The sequence below is a fragment of the Salmo trutta genome, chromosome 1, assembly GCF_901001165.1.
Source record: "Salmo trutta chromosome 1, fSalTru1.1, whole genome shotgun sequence".
NCBI classification, from domain to species: Eukaryota; Metazoa; Chordata; class Actinopteri; order Salmoniformes; family Salmonidae; genus Salmo; species Salmo trutta.
In genome coordinates this window covers 75,181,740-75,196,203 of record NC_042957.1, presented here as the reverse complement: position 1 = coordinate 75,196,203, position 14,464 = coordinate 75,181,740, and the positions used below count along the sequence as shown (strand labels likewise).

The 14,464-nt window shown below is 39.5% G+C and overlaps 1 protein-coding gene and 1 pseudogene across 1 annotated transcript; one reads left to right on the top strand and one right to left on the bottom strand.

Annotated features, from left to right (window-relative positions):
- The first annotated feature begins 1,338 nt into the window (after positions 1–1,338).
- Positions 1,339–3,373, top strand: LOC115198732 (tetraspanin-10-like). The gene is made up of 3 exons (XM_029761000.1): positions 1,339–1,712; positions 2,117–2,733; positions 3,067–3,373. Exons 1-3 carry the CDS (start codon positions 1,623–1,625, stop codon positions 3,371–3,373), a joined length of 1,014 nt encoding a protein of 337 aa, XP_029616860.1. The 5' UTR covers positions 1,339–1,622.
- An 8,090-nt stretch (positions 3,374–11,463) lies between these two features.
- Positions 11,464–14,464, bottom strand: part of LOC115207781 (immunoglobulin lambda-1 light chain-like) — a 5,879-nt pseudogene continuing 2,878 nt past the window's right edge.

Genomic DNA, 14,464 nt, shown 5'->3' with positions numbered 1-14,464 from the left:
ATTGTGACATTTTATAGTTTATACGTTTTATAAGAGATTCACTTTTACTGCCAAAGTAGATTTTAAAGAGACAAGGTCTTAGAGGAATTTTACTGCGTAGAGAGAGAAATAGAGCACATCCCTGACCATACTGTGATAAAATGAAGCCTTACCTCCTCCTTACCCTACAGATCCTTAACGTGCTGGAATTGCTTTTTGTTGTGTCCAGGGGTGGAATTAAAAAAGTTGTTCTGGAAACTCAGCACTGGAAAATAAACAACCATGGGACCATAAACAACCATATTTTGTGTCTTAATGTGGCTTTGGGATTGTCACGCGGGTCGTCTAAAGGAGCGGACCAAGGCGCAGCGTGTATAGTGCTCATATTTAACTTTTAATGAAGACACTTGAACAAAACAACAAAACGACCGACAACAGTTCCTTAAGGTACACTTTGACAAAACGGAAACCAACTACCCACACCCACACATGAAAAACAGCCTGCCTAAGTATGGCTTCCAATCAGAGACAACGATAGACAGCTGCCTCTGATTGGAAACCATACCTTGCCAAAAACATAGAAACCAAAACATAGAAATAGAAATCTAGAAAACCCCACATAGAAACAGAAAACCCAAAACCCATCTGTCACGCCCTGAACACTCTACTATGGAAAATGACCTCTTACCAGGGTCAGGACGGGACAGGTATATTGGTTTCCATGCATTCCCTCCATTTCCACCCCTGGTTGTGTCTAAAGTTTGCTGTTGTTTTCACTTCATTCTTTTTGAATTAATTATATATACCATAGAGACACTCATTGGCTAAAACACACAACATGCTCACAACACTCTCACAATGCTGTATTTTGATGTCATTCCACAGCCTCATCACATGGCTGTTGTGGATCAAGGTGGGGTCCGTTCCCTGAACATCTCTTCTTCCTGTAACACTCGGGTCAAGTTGCACTGAGTAGACGCTGATCTTGGGTCAGTGTGGCCTTTTCCCCACTAATGGTTAAGGTTAGGATTGGGGAGGGTAAGCTGATCTTAGATCTGGACCCTAGGGAACTTCACCCTGGAGTGTAACAGTCACTGAGACGTGATCTGATTACTTCTTAATCACCTGCACTGTGACTCTCACATGATGCTGCTAGAATCTCTGGGAGCCATGGGCTGTATTCATTAGGAACCAAACAAAAGCAACGGGCCAAAACAGGGAGTGTTCTACATGAATTTGACAAATAAGAAACTCTCGTTCCATTACAAGTCATTTTGCAACAGTGTAGACTAATGAATACACTCTTCTGTTTGCTGGAGCCCTGAGCTAACTACCCACCCACCACACCACGCTGCATAGAGCTGTACTGACCTGGCTTCCACCACCTCAACTCTCTCCCTTTCCTCTCAGATAGTCTCCTCTCCTCTAGTCTCGTGAACTGACCAGAAGACAGTGGGAGAACTGCCTCTCACACATTGATTTGCTGAGGACAAGGGGAGAATCGCCTCTCACACATTGATTAGTTGAGAGGACAAGGGAAGAATAATTTCTGAGAGGACAGGAGAATAATATTTTCTGCGAGGACAAGGGAAGAATAGTTTCTGAGAGGACAGAGGGAGAACCGTTTCCTGGCAGCTAGGAAGATGAGGAGGTTGCAGTCCATGAGATGGTTTCGTTTTCCCTGGTTGAGGAGAGAGACCGCACAGACGGAGACCAGCCCACTCATACCAAAGGTACAGTAACTGTATGTCTGTCTGACAACCTGTATACTGTTAGTTATGTACTCACTGTACATCATGTTGAATAGAGTTTACAGTCCCTTCAACATTGCAAGCATAGAAAAATTGAATAATAAAATAAAAAATAAAAAAATAATAATAATAATTGAATAAAAAGACTTGCAACTTTTAACCCTGTCAGTTTGACTGGTAAAGTCATGCGTAAACTCCAATGGCTACCAGTCCACCCATTATGTCATTCTTGACTTGGATGGGGAGACCCGTTCTATACATTCTAATTCTATAGTTGCAAGTAGGCTAAACCTGAAGACAATGACCACTACAGACTGAACTTGATGAGTTGTTTTTGTCTCAGTGAAATCTCATTGTGTATTGTTTGTCCTGTTTCCTCTTTGAAGACAGACACAGATAGAGAGTTGTCAGGAGTTCTTCAGGGGACTGAGGAGAGCAGCACAGAAGAACAGGGTCCAGAACCAGGACCAAATGATGGACCAGGGAACCAGGGTAGAACCAGGGAGGTAGAACCCAGAGCCCGTAGCAGGCCCTTCTCCCTGAGAGACTGCCTTCTCAAGTACCCCCTGTTCTTCAGCAACCTTCTCTTCACAGTGCTAGGCCTGGTGGTCCTGGCCCTGGGACTGTGGGGCCTCATCAACAAGGAATCCTTCGCTCAGGAGAAAATAGGACAGATCAGCACCGACCCCATGCTGGTGTTTGTGATGCTGGGCTTGGTGCTGTCTACCCTCTGCCTGTCAGGCTGTGTGGGGGCTCTGAGAGAGAACTGCTGCCTGCTCCAGGTCTTCTCAGCCACCGTGCTGCTCCTGGTAGCAGCCCAGGTCCTAGCGGCCATCGTGGCCTACAGCCTGCAGGTACAGATAGAGGGATACCTGAGGTCAGGTATGCTGGCTGCCATGGTACGTTACCAGGATGACCTGGACCTGAGGTTCATCACAGATGAGATCCAGATAGGACTGCAGTGCTGCGGGGCCGACAACTACAGAGACTGGGAGGTCAACATGTGAGTGAGATGTGTCTGACTAGACCATTGACATGATGATTTGGTCCATTGACTGACACACAGCCTTGTGAACTGATGTCTGTCAATGGGGGTTGTTACTATCATGTTGATAGTTTTGTTAGTTTGAGCAGGTCTCTCTTGTAAAATAGATTTTATCTCAGAGAATAAACTGTATGAACAAAGATTAAATAAAATGTATAAAATATAAAACTGTCAAAGAGGATATGTTACATAACTAGAGTTATTGCTTTTATGTCACATAACATTATCCTAGCAGGTAATTTAATTGGTTACAGTCCTTGCTTCTCCCCTTCCATGTCCTATTCATCCCAGGTACTATAACTGCTCTGCCCCGGGGGTGCTGTCCTGTGGGGTCCCTGCTACCTGCTGTGTGGACCCCCTGGAGAACTGCACGGTGTGGAACTCCCAGTGTGGAGTAGAATCCCAGCAGCTGGATGAGTTCTCTGCCCAGAGCGTCATCTTCCTGGGGGGCTGTCTGGGGGGCATGTCCCGCTGGATAGATCAGCACACAGGCCTGATAGGAGCCGTGGGTATCGTCCTACTGGGGGTTCAGATCATCACTCTGTTCATCACCACACGACTGATGGATAACATCCAGTGCAGTAAAGCTACAAGATAACATATAGTGGAGTAAAGCTACAATATAAAATCTGGTGGAGTAAAGCTACAATTTAACATCTGGTTGAGTAAAGCTACAATATAATAACAACTAGTGGATTAAAGCTACAATATAACATCTGGTGGAGTAAAGCTACAAGATAACATCTAGTGGAGTAAAGCTACAAGATAACATCTAGTGGAATAAAGCTACAAGATAACATCTAGTGGAGTAAAGCTACAAGTTAACATCTCGTGGAGTAAAGGTACAAGATAACATCTGGTGGATTAAAGCTACAATTTAACATTTTGTTGAGTAAAGCTACAATATAATAACAACTAGTGGAGTAAAGCTACAATATAATAACATCTAGTGGAGTAAAGATACAAGATAATAACATCAAGTGGAGTAAAGCTACAAGATAATAACATATAATGGAGTAAAGCTACAAGATAACATCTCGTGGAGTAAAGCTACAATATAATAGTATCTACTGGAGTAAAGCTACAATATGACATCTAGTGGAGTAAAGGTACAAGATAACATCTAGTGGAGTAAAGCTACAATTTAACATCTGGTGGAGTAAAGCTACAATTTAACATTTTGTTGAGTAAAGCTACAATATAATAACAACTAGTGGAGTAAAGCTACAATATAATAACATCTAGTGGAGTAAAGATACAAGATAATAACATCAAGTGAAGTAAAGCTACAAGATAATAACATATAGTGGAGTAAAGCTACAAGATAACATCTATCAGAGTAAAGCTACAATATAATAGTATCTACTGGAGTAAAGCTACAATATAACATCTAGCGGAATAAATCTACAAGATAACATCTATTGAAGTAAAGCTACAATATAACAAAATCTAGTGTAGTAAAGCTACAATTTAACATCTGGTGGAGTAAAGCTACCATATAATAACATCTAGTGCAGTAAAGCTACAATATAACAAAATCTAGTGGAGTAAAGCTACAAGACAACATCTAGTGGAGTAAAGCTACAATATAATAGTATCTACTGGAGTAAAGCTACAATAAAACATCTAGTGGAGTAAAGCTACAAGATAACATCTAGTGGAGTAAAGCTACAATTTAACATTTGGTGGAGTAAAGCTACAATATAATAACATCCAGTGGAGTAAAGCTACAATATAACAAAATCTAGTGGAGTAAAGCTACACGATAACATCTAGTGGAGTAAAGCTACAAGATAACATCTATTGGAGTAAACCTACCAGATAACATTTAGTAGAGTATAGCTACAAGAAAACATTTAGTGGAGTAAAGCTACAATATAATAGTATCTACTGGAGTAAAGCTACAAGATAACATCTAGTGGAGTAAAGCTACAAGATAACATCTAGTGGAGTAAAGTTACAAGATAACATCTAGTGGAGAAAAGCTACAATTTCACATTTGGTTGAGTGAAGCTACAATATTATAACAACTAGTGGAGTAAAGATACAATTTAACATCTGGTGGAGTAAAGCTACAATATAATAACATCTAGTGGAGTAAAGCTACAAGATAATAACATCTAGTGGAGTAAAGCTCCAACATAACATCTAGTGGAGTAAAGCTACAATATAATAATATCTACTGGAGTAATGCTACAAAATAACATCTAGTGGAGTAAATCTACAAGATAACATCTAGTGAAGCATAGCTACAAGACAACATCTAGTGGAGTAAAGCTACAAGATAACATATAGTGGAGTAAAGATGCAAGATAACATCTAGTGGAGTAAAGCTACAAGATAACATCTAGTGAAGTAAAGCAACAGATAACATCTAGTGGAGTAAAGCTACAAGATAACATATAGTGAAGTAAAGCTACAATATAATAATATTTACATTTACATTTACATTTAAGTCATTTAGCAGACGCTCTTATCCAGAGCGACTTACAAATTGGATCTAGTGGAGTAAAGCTGTAAGATAACATCTAGTGAAGTAAAGCTATAATATAATAACATCTAGTGGATTAAATCTACAAGATAACATCTAGTGGAGTAAAGATGCAAGATAACATCTAGTGGAGTAAAGCTACAAGATAACATCTAGTGAAGTAAAGCAACAGATAACATCTAGTGGAGTAAAGCTACAAGATAACATCTAGTTAAGTACAGCTACAATATAATAACATCTAATGAAGTAAAGCTACAAGATAACATCTATTGAAGTAAAGCTACAATATAATAATATCTCGTGAAGTTAAGCTACAATATAATAACATCTAGTGGAGTAAAGCTACACAATAACATCTAGTGGAGTAAAGCAAAAATATAACATCTAGTGGAGTAAAGCTACAAGATAACATCTAGTGGAGTAAAGTTACAAGATAACATCTAGTGGAGTAAAGATACAAGATAACATCTAGTGGAGTAAAGCTACAATATAATAATATCTACTGGAGTAAAGCTACAATATAACATCTAGTGTAGTAAATCTACAAGATAACATCTAGTGAAGCATAGCTACAAGATAATAACATATAGTGGAGTAAAGCTACAAGACAACATCTAGTGGAGTAAAGCTACAAGATAACATATAGTGGAGTAAAGATGCAAGATAACATCTAGTGGAGTAAAGCTACAAGATAACATCTAGTGAAGTAAAGCAACAAGATAACATCTAGTGGAGTAAAGCTTCAATTTAACATCTGGTGGAGTAAAGCTACAATATAATAACATCTAGCAGAGTAAAGCTACAATATAACAAAATCTAGTGGAGTAAAGCTACAAGATAACATCTAGTGGAGTAAAGCTACAAGATAACATCTAGTGGAGTAAAGCTACAAGATAACATCTAGTGGAGTAAAGCTACAAGATAACATTTAGTGGAGTAAAGCTACAATATAATAGTATCTACTGGAGTAAAGCTATAATATAACATCTAGTGGAGTAAAGCTACAAGATAACATCTAGTGGAGTAAAGCTACAATTTAACATCTGGTGGAGTAAAGCTACAATTTAACATTTGGTTGAGTAAAGCTACAATATAATAACAACTAGTGGAGTAAAGCTACAATTTAACATCTGGTGAAGTAAAGCTACAATATAATAATATCTAGTGGAGTAAAGCTGCAAGATAACATCTAGTGAAGTACAGCTACAATATAATAACATCTAGTGAAGTAAAGCTACAAGATAACATCTAGTGACGTAAAGCTACAATATAATAATATCTAGTGAAGTAAAGCTACAATATAATAATATCTAGTGGAGTAAAGCTACACAATAACATCTAGTGGAGTAAAGCTAAAATATAACATCTAGTGGAGTAAAGTTACAAGATAACATCTAGTGGAGTAAAGATACAAGATAACGTTTAGTGAAGTAAAGCAACAAGATAACATCTAGCGGAGTAAAGCTACAAGATAACATTTAGTGAAGTAAAGCAACAAGATAACATATAGTGGAGTAAAGCTACAAGAAAACCTATAGTGAAGTAAAGCTACAAGATAATAACATATAGTGGGAGTAAAGCTACAAGAAAACCTATAGTGAAGTAAAGTTACAAGATAATAACATATAGTGGAGTAAAGTTACAAGATAATAACATATAGTGGAGTAAAGCTGCAAGATAATAACATATAGTGGAGTAAAGCTACCAGATAACATCCATAATGTTAGCTGGACTCTTGTTATCACTATGTACTGATGGACAAAAACTGCAACCATGGAAATGTATTATGACTATTACACAGTAAATGTCCTGGCTAGTGTGTTAGTGGAACCGTATAATGTATTCGCTAGTGTGTTAGTGAAACACTACAATGTACTGGCTAGTGTGTTAGTGAAACACTACAATGTACTGGTTAGTGTGTTAGTGGAACACTACAATGTACTGGCTAGTGTGTTAGTGAAACACTACAATGTACTGGATAGTGTGTTAGTGAAACACTACAATGTATTGACTAGTGTGTTAGTGGAACCGTATAATGTATTCGCTAGTGTGTTAGTGAAACACTACACTGTACTGGATAGTGTGTTAGTGAAACACTACAATGTACTGGATAGTGTGTTAGTGGAACCATATAATGTATTCGCTAGTGTGTTAGTGGAACCGTATAATGTATTCGCTAGTGTGTTAGTGAAACACTACAATGTACTGGCTAGTGTGTTAGTGAAACACTACAATGTACTGGATAGTGTGTTAGTGAAACACTACAATGTACTGGCTAGTGTGTTAGTGGAACACTACAATGTACTGGCTAGTGTGTTAGTGGAACACTACAATGTACTGGCTAGTGTGTTAGTGGAACACTACAATGTACTGGATAGTGTGTTAGTGGAACACTACAATGTACTGGCTAGTGTGTTAGTGGAACACTACAATGTACTGGCTAGTGTGTTAGTGGAACACTACAATGTATTGGCTAGTGTGTTAGTGGAACACTACAATGTATTGGCTACTGTGTTAGTCAAACAAGACAATATAGTTGGCAAACAGACTAATGTGAAGTACAGTATAGACACCAAACATGTCTACCATGATATCAGAGATGGAACGTGTCCACTTTGGATTCAGGAGACACAACAATACAAACCAACAGTCAGGCAGCCTCCAAAATATATTGTTGTCGTTGGAAAGACTCTGATCAGTCCACATTCTGCTGTGATTGATCCAGATGCTACTGGATCACAGACTCCCTCTGTAAATCCCTCTGTAATTGTAGCTGATGACAGACAGAGAGGATTGTGGGTGTTGTAATAGTGCAACAGAGCAGTGTTCAGTAAGATTCAATTAGGATTCAGTTAGGATTCAGTTAAGATTCAGTTAGGATTCAGTTAGAATTTAGTTAGGAATTCAACATGAAATTCAATCGGGGACTACGTTGCAAACAAGTTGAATCTATTTAACGTGTGAGTCCCTTCTTGTATTGTTGTTAAAGACAGGAAGCTATAATAGTCTAGAATGTGTCTGCCAACAGAGAGATCTTACCAGTACCAAGACCATCCATCCCTGGAATATCATCTCCAAACCTGAGGAAAACAATCAACATCACTTTGTTATTATGGAACATTATTTCAATGACCATATCATCAACTGTAAACTATCTAAATGGTGTCACTGTTGAGGTTGTATGGCTGAACATGAATTGTATCACACTGTATGTTCTAATCATTATTCAAACAATAATTTATTCACCAGTGGTGGCTAGTGGGCAAAGATATCAGAGGATCAGCTCTTTGTAGTGCATTACATTTCATCCATTAGAATAAGCCTGTACTCCTATATCTTCACCCACCAGCCTCCTCTGTTCTCTACCCACAAAAGCATTGAGTACCACTGAATCACCTTGTATAGAAATCAAATGAATAGTGCTGGAGTCAGGTCTAGAGGTAACACTGCTGACTAGAATAGTGGTGGAGTCAGGTCTAGTGGTAACACTGCTGACTAGAATAGTGGTGGAGTCAGGTCTAGTGGTAACACTGCTGACTAGAATAGTGCTGGAGTCAGGTCTAGTGGTAACACTGCTGCCTAGAATAGTGGTGTAGTCAGATGTGTGGTAACACTGCTGACTAGAATAGTGGTGGAGTCAGGTCTAGTGGTAACACTGCTGACTAGAATAGTGGTGGAGTCAGGTCTAGTGGTAACACTGCTGCCTAGAATAGTGGTGGAGTCAGATGTAGTGGTAACACTGCTGACTAGAATAGTGCTGGAGTCAGGTCTAGTGGTAACACTGCTGCCTAGAATAGTGGTGGAGTCAGATGTAGTGGTAACCCTGCTGACTAGAATAGTGCTGGAGTCAGGTCTAGTGGTAGCACTGCTGACTGGATGGTGATGGAATCATGTGTAGTGGTAACACTGCTGACTAGAATAGTGCTGGAGTCAGATCTAGTGTTAACACTTCTGACTGGATAGTGCTGGAGTCAGGTGTAGTGGTAACACTGCTGACTAGAATAGTGCTGGAGTCAGGTCTAGTGGTAACACTGCTGACTCCAGAACACACACAGACCCACTGGAGATGGGTTTACTAATCCTGCCTCAGCCCCTACTCTCTGTCTCCCTCTCTACCTTACCACTGTCACAATAAAATATAAACAATATATATATATTTTATATTGTATTGTTTATATATATATATATGTAAAAAATATAAATAAATCAGAGATCAAATTATAAATACATTTGGAAATGTTTAGGAATCTTTATTTTAGAACTAAATCAAATGAATAGTGACTCATCCAATGACCCCCCTCTGGGCATGCTTTTAAACTGGAGAGTGTAACTCTGTTTGAACTTGGGGGGCCCCTTGGTTGGGGAGCGAGGACAGATGACTCGGATGGTGCCCAGGTTATTCATGGCTCTGTTGGTCTCTGTGGGGACACTGGGTCGGTCTGTAGACTGTCTGTCTGTGGTGGTTTCTGGTTTGGTCACACTGACGAAATGTAGACGAGAGGAGATGTCAGGTATCTTGCATAGTTTGAATAAATATCTATAGCACTTAATATAATTCATTTGGATGAGATGGGGCATCTCAAGAGATTTCATCTGAAAAATGTCAAATAAATGACTAAATATAATCCCTCTCATAGACCTTTAAACTGTTCTAAACTAGGCACTCCTTATCTCCACTGAATCATATATTAGTGCCACAGACATATAACCCCCCCACACACACACAGTTCTGAGAGGAGATCAAACCTACCTCTTAATTTACATGAAGCTATAAATAAGGAGAGGGGGAGGGGAGGAGGAGGAGGAGGGGAAGCAGGTGTCCTGGGGGAGAAAGGGAGCAACACATCAGTTCCTGTAACTCAGTGTCAGAACTAGAACACGTCCCTGGTGAATGACTCTGATAACTAGAAATAGTAGATATGAAACCATCAGCTGGTCTTTGGGTGGGACTGAAACCAGTGGTCTAGACAGCTGTTCCTGTTGTAAAGTACATGTAGATCTTTCCTCAGTCATTATTGGTGGTCCTATGTCCTCCTCTGCTGGACGTTGACAGAACTGCAGCTTCTATTCTGCTCACTGATGCAGAATGTGAAACAGCATGACATGACTCTCTCTATATTTTGGACCAATCCTAAGTTCCACTTAAGGGGATACTTCAGAATTTTGGCAATGAGGCCCTTTATATACTTCCACAGAGTCAGATGGACTTGTTCATACCATTTGTATATCTCTGTGTCCAGTTTGAAGGAAGTTAGAGTTAGTTTAGTCAGTCAATGTTAACTAGCGTTTCCCATAGACTTCCAGTCATTGTGCGATCTTCATCTGACTCTGGGGAAGTAGATAAAGGACCTCATTGAGTGTTTATTTAGTCATGGATTGATGTCAATGGGAGACTAAGTGAAGACCAGACCTATACAGTTGTTATTAATGTTGTAATGATACTGAGTCCAACATCTAATGTTAATACTAGAGAACAGTTTAAACCATGTATTCATGGCAGCTTCAAACTCTCTAAACATTAACCTGTCATTCCTGTTAAAATGGAGGCCGGTGTTCTAGTCTCATATACCTGTCACGTTGGTATGAAGGGATTGGGAGACAGACGCAGGAATGCGTAATAGTTTTTTAAAATTCCTACCCAAATTACAGCGTGCTATGTACCAAAACAACACAGCACAGGTACTCACACGACCAACGGACATTGTAACAATAATTGACAGCCCAATGGTGAACCAAAGGGCACACTTATACAATTACTAATCGTTGGGAAATGGGCACCAGGTGTGCGTAATCAACAGTTCCAGAGGGATCCGTGACAATACCTTGATGCTTCTCTTTCTCTCAGCCTAAGTTCTGTCACTTTCTCTCCCTCCTCTGTGTCTCCAAGGGTCCCTGGTTCCACTCCACATCCCTCCACCCTCCTCTATCTTGGTTCAATAGTTTCCAGATTCCACCTCATTCAGTGCTGTGAACATTTCTGCCTTCATTTCCATCATATTAACCACAGGCTCTTCAATGTAAGGCTACAGTCAACTGTTAGGTCATCTCTGGTTGGTCACAATCCTTGTTATGATAGTAAACCAGGTAAGGATTCTGGGCTCCTCTGTCCTGGTTCAATTTAAACAGTCATTCTCCAGATTCACCCTCATTTAGTGTTGCTATCACTGATGCTCATCAATATGATCAAATACAAACACTTGTTCTTTAGAATGCTCTTTATTGAATATCCACAATACAGCAAAGCTATAACTATTCCTCTATTAATCATTAGTAATTCAACTCATTTCACAATAGTAGAGAGGTCTACTCATCATGACAGTGTTTCAGATGTTATGTTTTAGAGAACATGATGCTAGTACAGTGAATGCATCAATAGTAACTTGTCATGAGAAACAACCCTCAACAACTATTTCACATTACATTGGTTATTGTCATACTATTCACTGCTGCATTAGGACTTCAGCCCAATATCATCAATGTTGTTAGGATTTTAACTTCTATATTTAACAGAAAAGCAAAGATCAAAACATCACTTAACAGTTCTAATGAAATAACAGCTGAACTCATTCTGAAGCTCTAACAAACTACCAGTTGTATTGATTGTCTGAAACTTTTGTTTTACAGACTACAACTAGTCTTTCTGATCTCTTTCTCAGAGAATGTTGACCCCAACGACACTTTACATGTGAACACCACGTCCTTGTCCCACTCTGCAGTCTGAATGGTCAGATAGCTGCTGATCTTGAAGGTTTTGTCTGGTTGCTGCTCAGCAGGGCTGGTAGAAACATCTTCTGTCACTGATTCACCGTTAGACATCCAGCTGACATCTGCTAACCCCTTGGACCTCTGAGACAGGTTACTAGCCAGACACACCAGTGTTGCTCTGCTGGACTTGAGGTCTTCAGTGGATGGAGGGAACAGGGTCACAGCAGGTGTAGCAAGATCTCCATCTAGATTAGAACATAGTCAGTGGTTGAGATGAGAAGAAAACACAATTGATAACAGTTTAGATTTCAGTATAGGTTGATATCATTACCAATACACCTGCATTAAGAGGAAACTGATGTAGCAATAAATAGAGAACTGCTGTTCATTATGTTCACAATGACATTGATAGAAGTAATCATACAGTGTTAAAATGTTATTTTCCATGGAGCAGAGAGACAGAGACATGTCTGGAAACATTATTTACAATATTACATCACAGTCCTGGAAGACTAAAATACTAAAAGCGGAACGAAATCTGCACATTGTTAAAATAAATGTGATTTTTTTAATGTATATACTGACAATTTGAGCTGGATAAAACCCTTTGAAATGAAATATCTCCTTTACATTGAGTTATATAGACAACAGAAACACAAGACATGAATGATAAATCATGAACATAGCAGACCAACCAGAGGCATTATCACTGTCATCAAAATGTTTCTGGGCTTTAAAGTTTTAAAAAATAATTTACAAACAGACAGGATTAAAGCAGGTGCAAAATATTAAATCAGCAAATATAAATTAAATGTTATGAAATGAAAGAATATCTGACCAACACTATAGTAGAAACAAAACATATTCTGTAGTTTAAAACAGAAGGGAACTCACCAGTAACAATGAGCTTGGTTCCTTGTCCGAATACCACAGTGATTCAGTTTGTATACACAGCCGTACAAAAACCTCCTCACTCTCTCTACTGAGAGGACAGGAACTGAACCATCCCATTCAGACAGAGCTTCACTCTCTCTACTGAGAGGACAGTAACTGAAACATCCCATTCAGACAGAGCTTCACTCTCTCTACTGAGAGGACAGGAACTGAAACATCCCATTCAGACAGAGCTTCACTCTCACTACTGAGAGGACCGGAACTGAAACATCCCATTCAGACAGAGCTTCACTCTCTCTACTGAGAGGACAGTAACTGAAACATCCCATTCAGACAGAGCTTCACTCTCTCTACAAACATCTCAGGCTTTTCTAGAGTTTCTCTCTATGAAGAAACAGTAGAGTACAGCATCATATTCTGCTGTTGGTGTCTGGTCCTTTTTTAATCCATGTATAACGACACAGGAAAAGACACACATGCAGATACAGGAGCCAGATGGTTTGAGCCTCTGATGTTTATTAATAGACAAGGGGCAGGCAAGAGGCAGGTCAAGGACAGGCAGAAGTTCGTAAACAAGGTCAGAGTCTGATGGATACAGGACGGCAGGCAGGCTCGAGATCAGGGCAGGCAGAATGGTAAGGTAGGCAGAATGGTATGGCAGGCAGGCTCAGGGCAGGCAGAAAAGGTAGGAACCGGGAGGACTGGAAAACAGGGACTAGAACAACATGAGAAAGGGAGAAAACCACACTGGTAGGTTTGACGAGACAAGACAAACTGGCAACAGACAAACAGAAACCACCGGTATAAATACACAGGGGATAATGAGAACAAATGGGAGACACATGGTGGGGGGTGGAGACAAGCACAAGACAGGTGAAACAGATCAGGGTGTGACACCATGAGTTAAAGCAGTATCCATATGATGCAGTCTTGACTTGATGATGATGATTACATCAAGAAAGGTCCAATGTCTTTTCACAGTCGTCTTATAATCTTGTTGACATGTGGGGATGGATGGTAGTTCCATTCCCAGGTCTCCCATTGTGACATGTTACCTGTCAGGTCCATAAATATTTGGACATTGACCAAGTTATTTTTATTTTAGCTGTCAGCATATTGGAGTTGAAGTTAAATAATGAATATGAGCTGAAAGTGCAGAGGGTATTTACATCCAAATCGGGTGAACAGTGTAGGAAATACAGCACTTTGTATATGTGGTCCCACCCTTTTTAAGGGACCAAAAGTAATTGGACAATTGGCTGCTCAGCTGGTCAATGGCCATGATTGTGTTATTCTCTAATAAGTTCATTTACAAGTAAGCAGATAAAAGGTCTAGAGTTGATTTCAAGTGTGGCATTTGGAATCTGTTGCTGATAACCCTCAATATGAAGTCCAAAGAGTTGTCACTGCCAGTGAAGCAAGACATCATCAGGCTGAGAAATCCAAACAAACCCATCAGAGAGATAGCCAAAACATTTTGTTTTGCCAAATCAACTATTTGGTACATTCTTAAAAAGAAAGAACACACTGGTGAGCTCAGGATCGCCAAAATGTCTCGAAGACGTCAGAAAACAACTGTGGTGCATGACAGAATTATTA

Bases quoted from the DNA above. Each gene is read 5' to 3' on its own strand.
- LOC115198732 (XM_029761000.1), top strand. From the start codon at position 1,623: ATGAGGAGGTTGCAGTCCATGAGATGGTTTCGTTTTCCCTGGTTGAGG. The intron at 1,713-2,116 runs GTACAGTAACTG...TCCTCTTTGAAG, and splicing joins CCAGCCCACTCATACCAAAG to ACAGACACAGATAGAGAGTT. The intron at 2,734-3,066 runs GTGAGTGAGATG...TATTCATCCCAG, and splicing joins AGAGACTGGGAGGTCAACAT to GTACTATAACTGCTCTGCCC.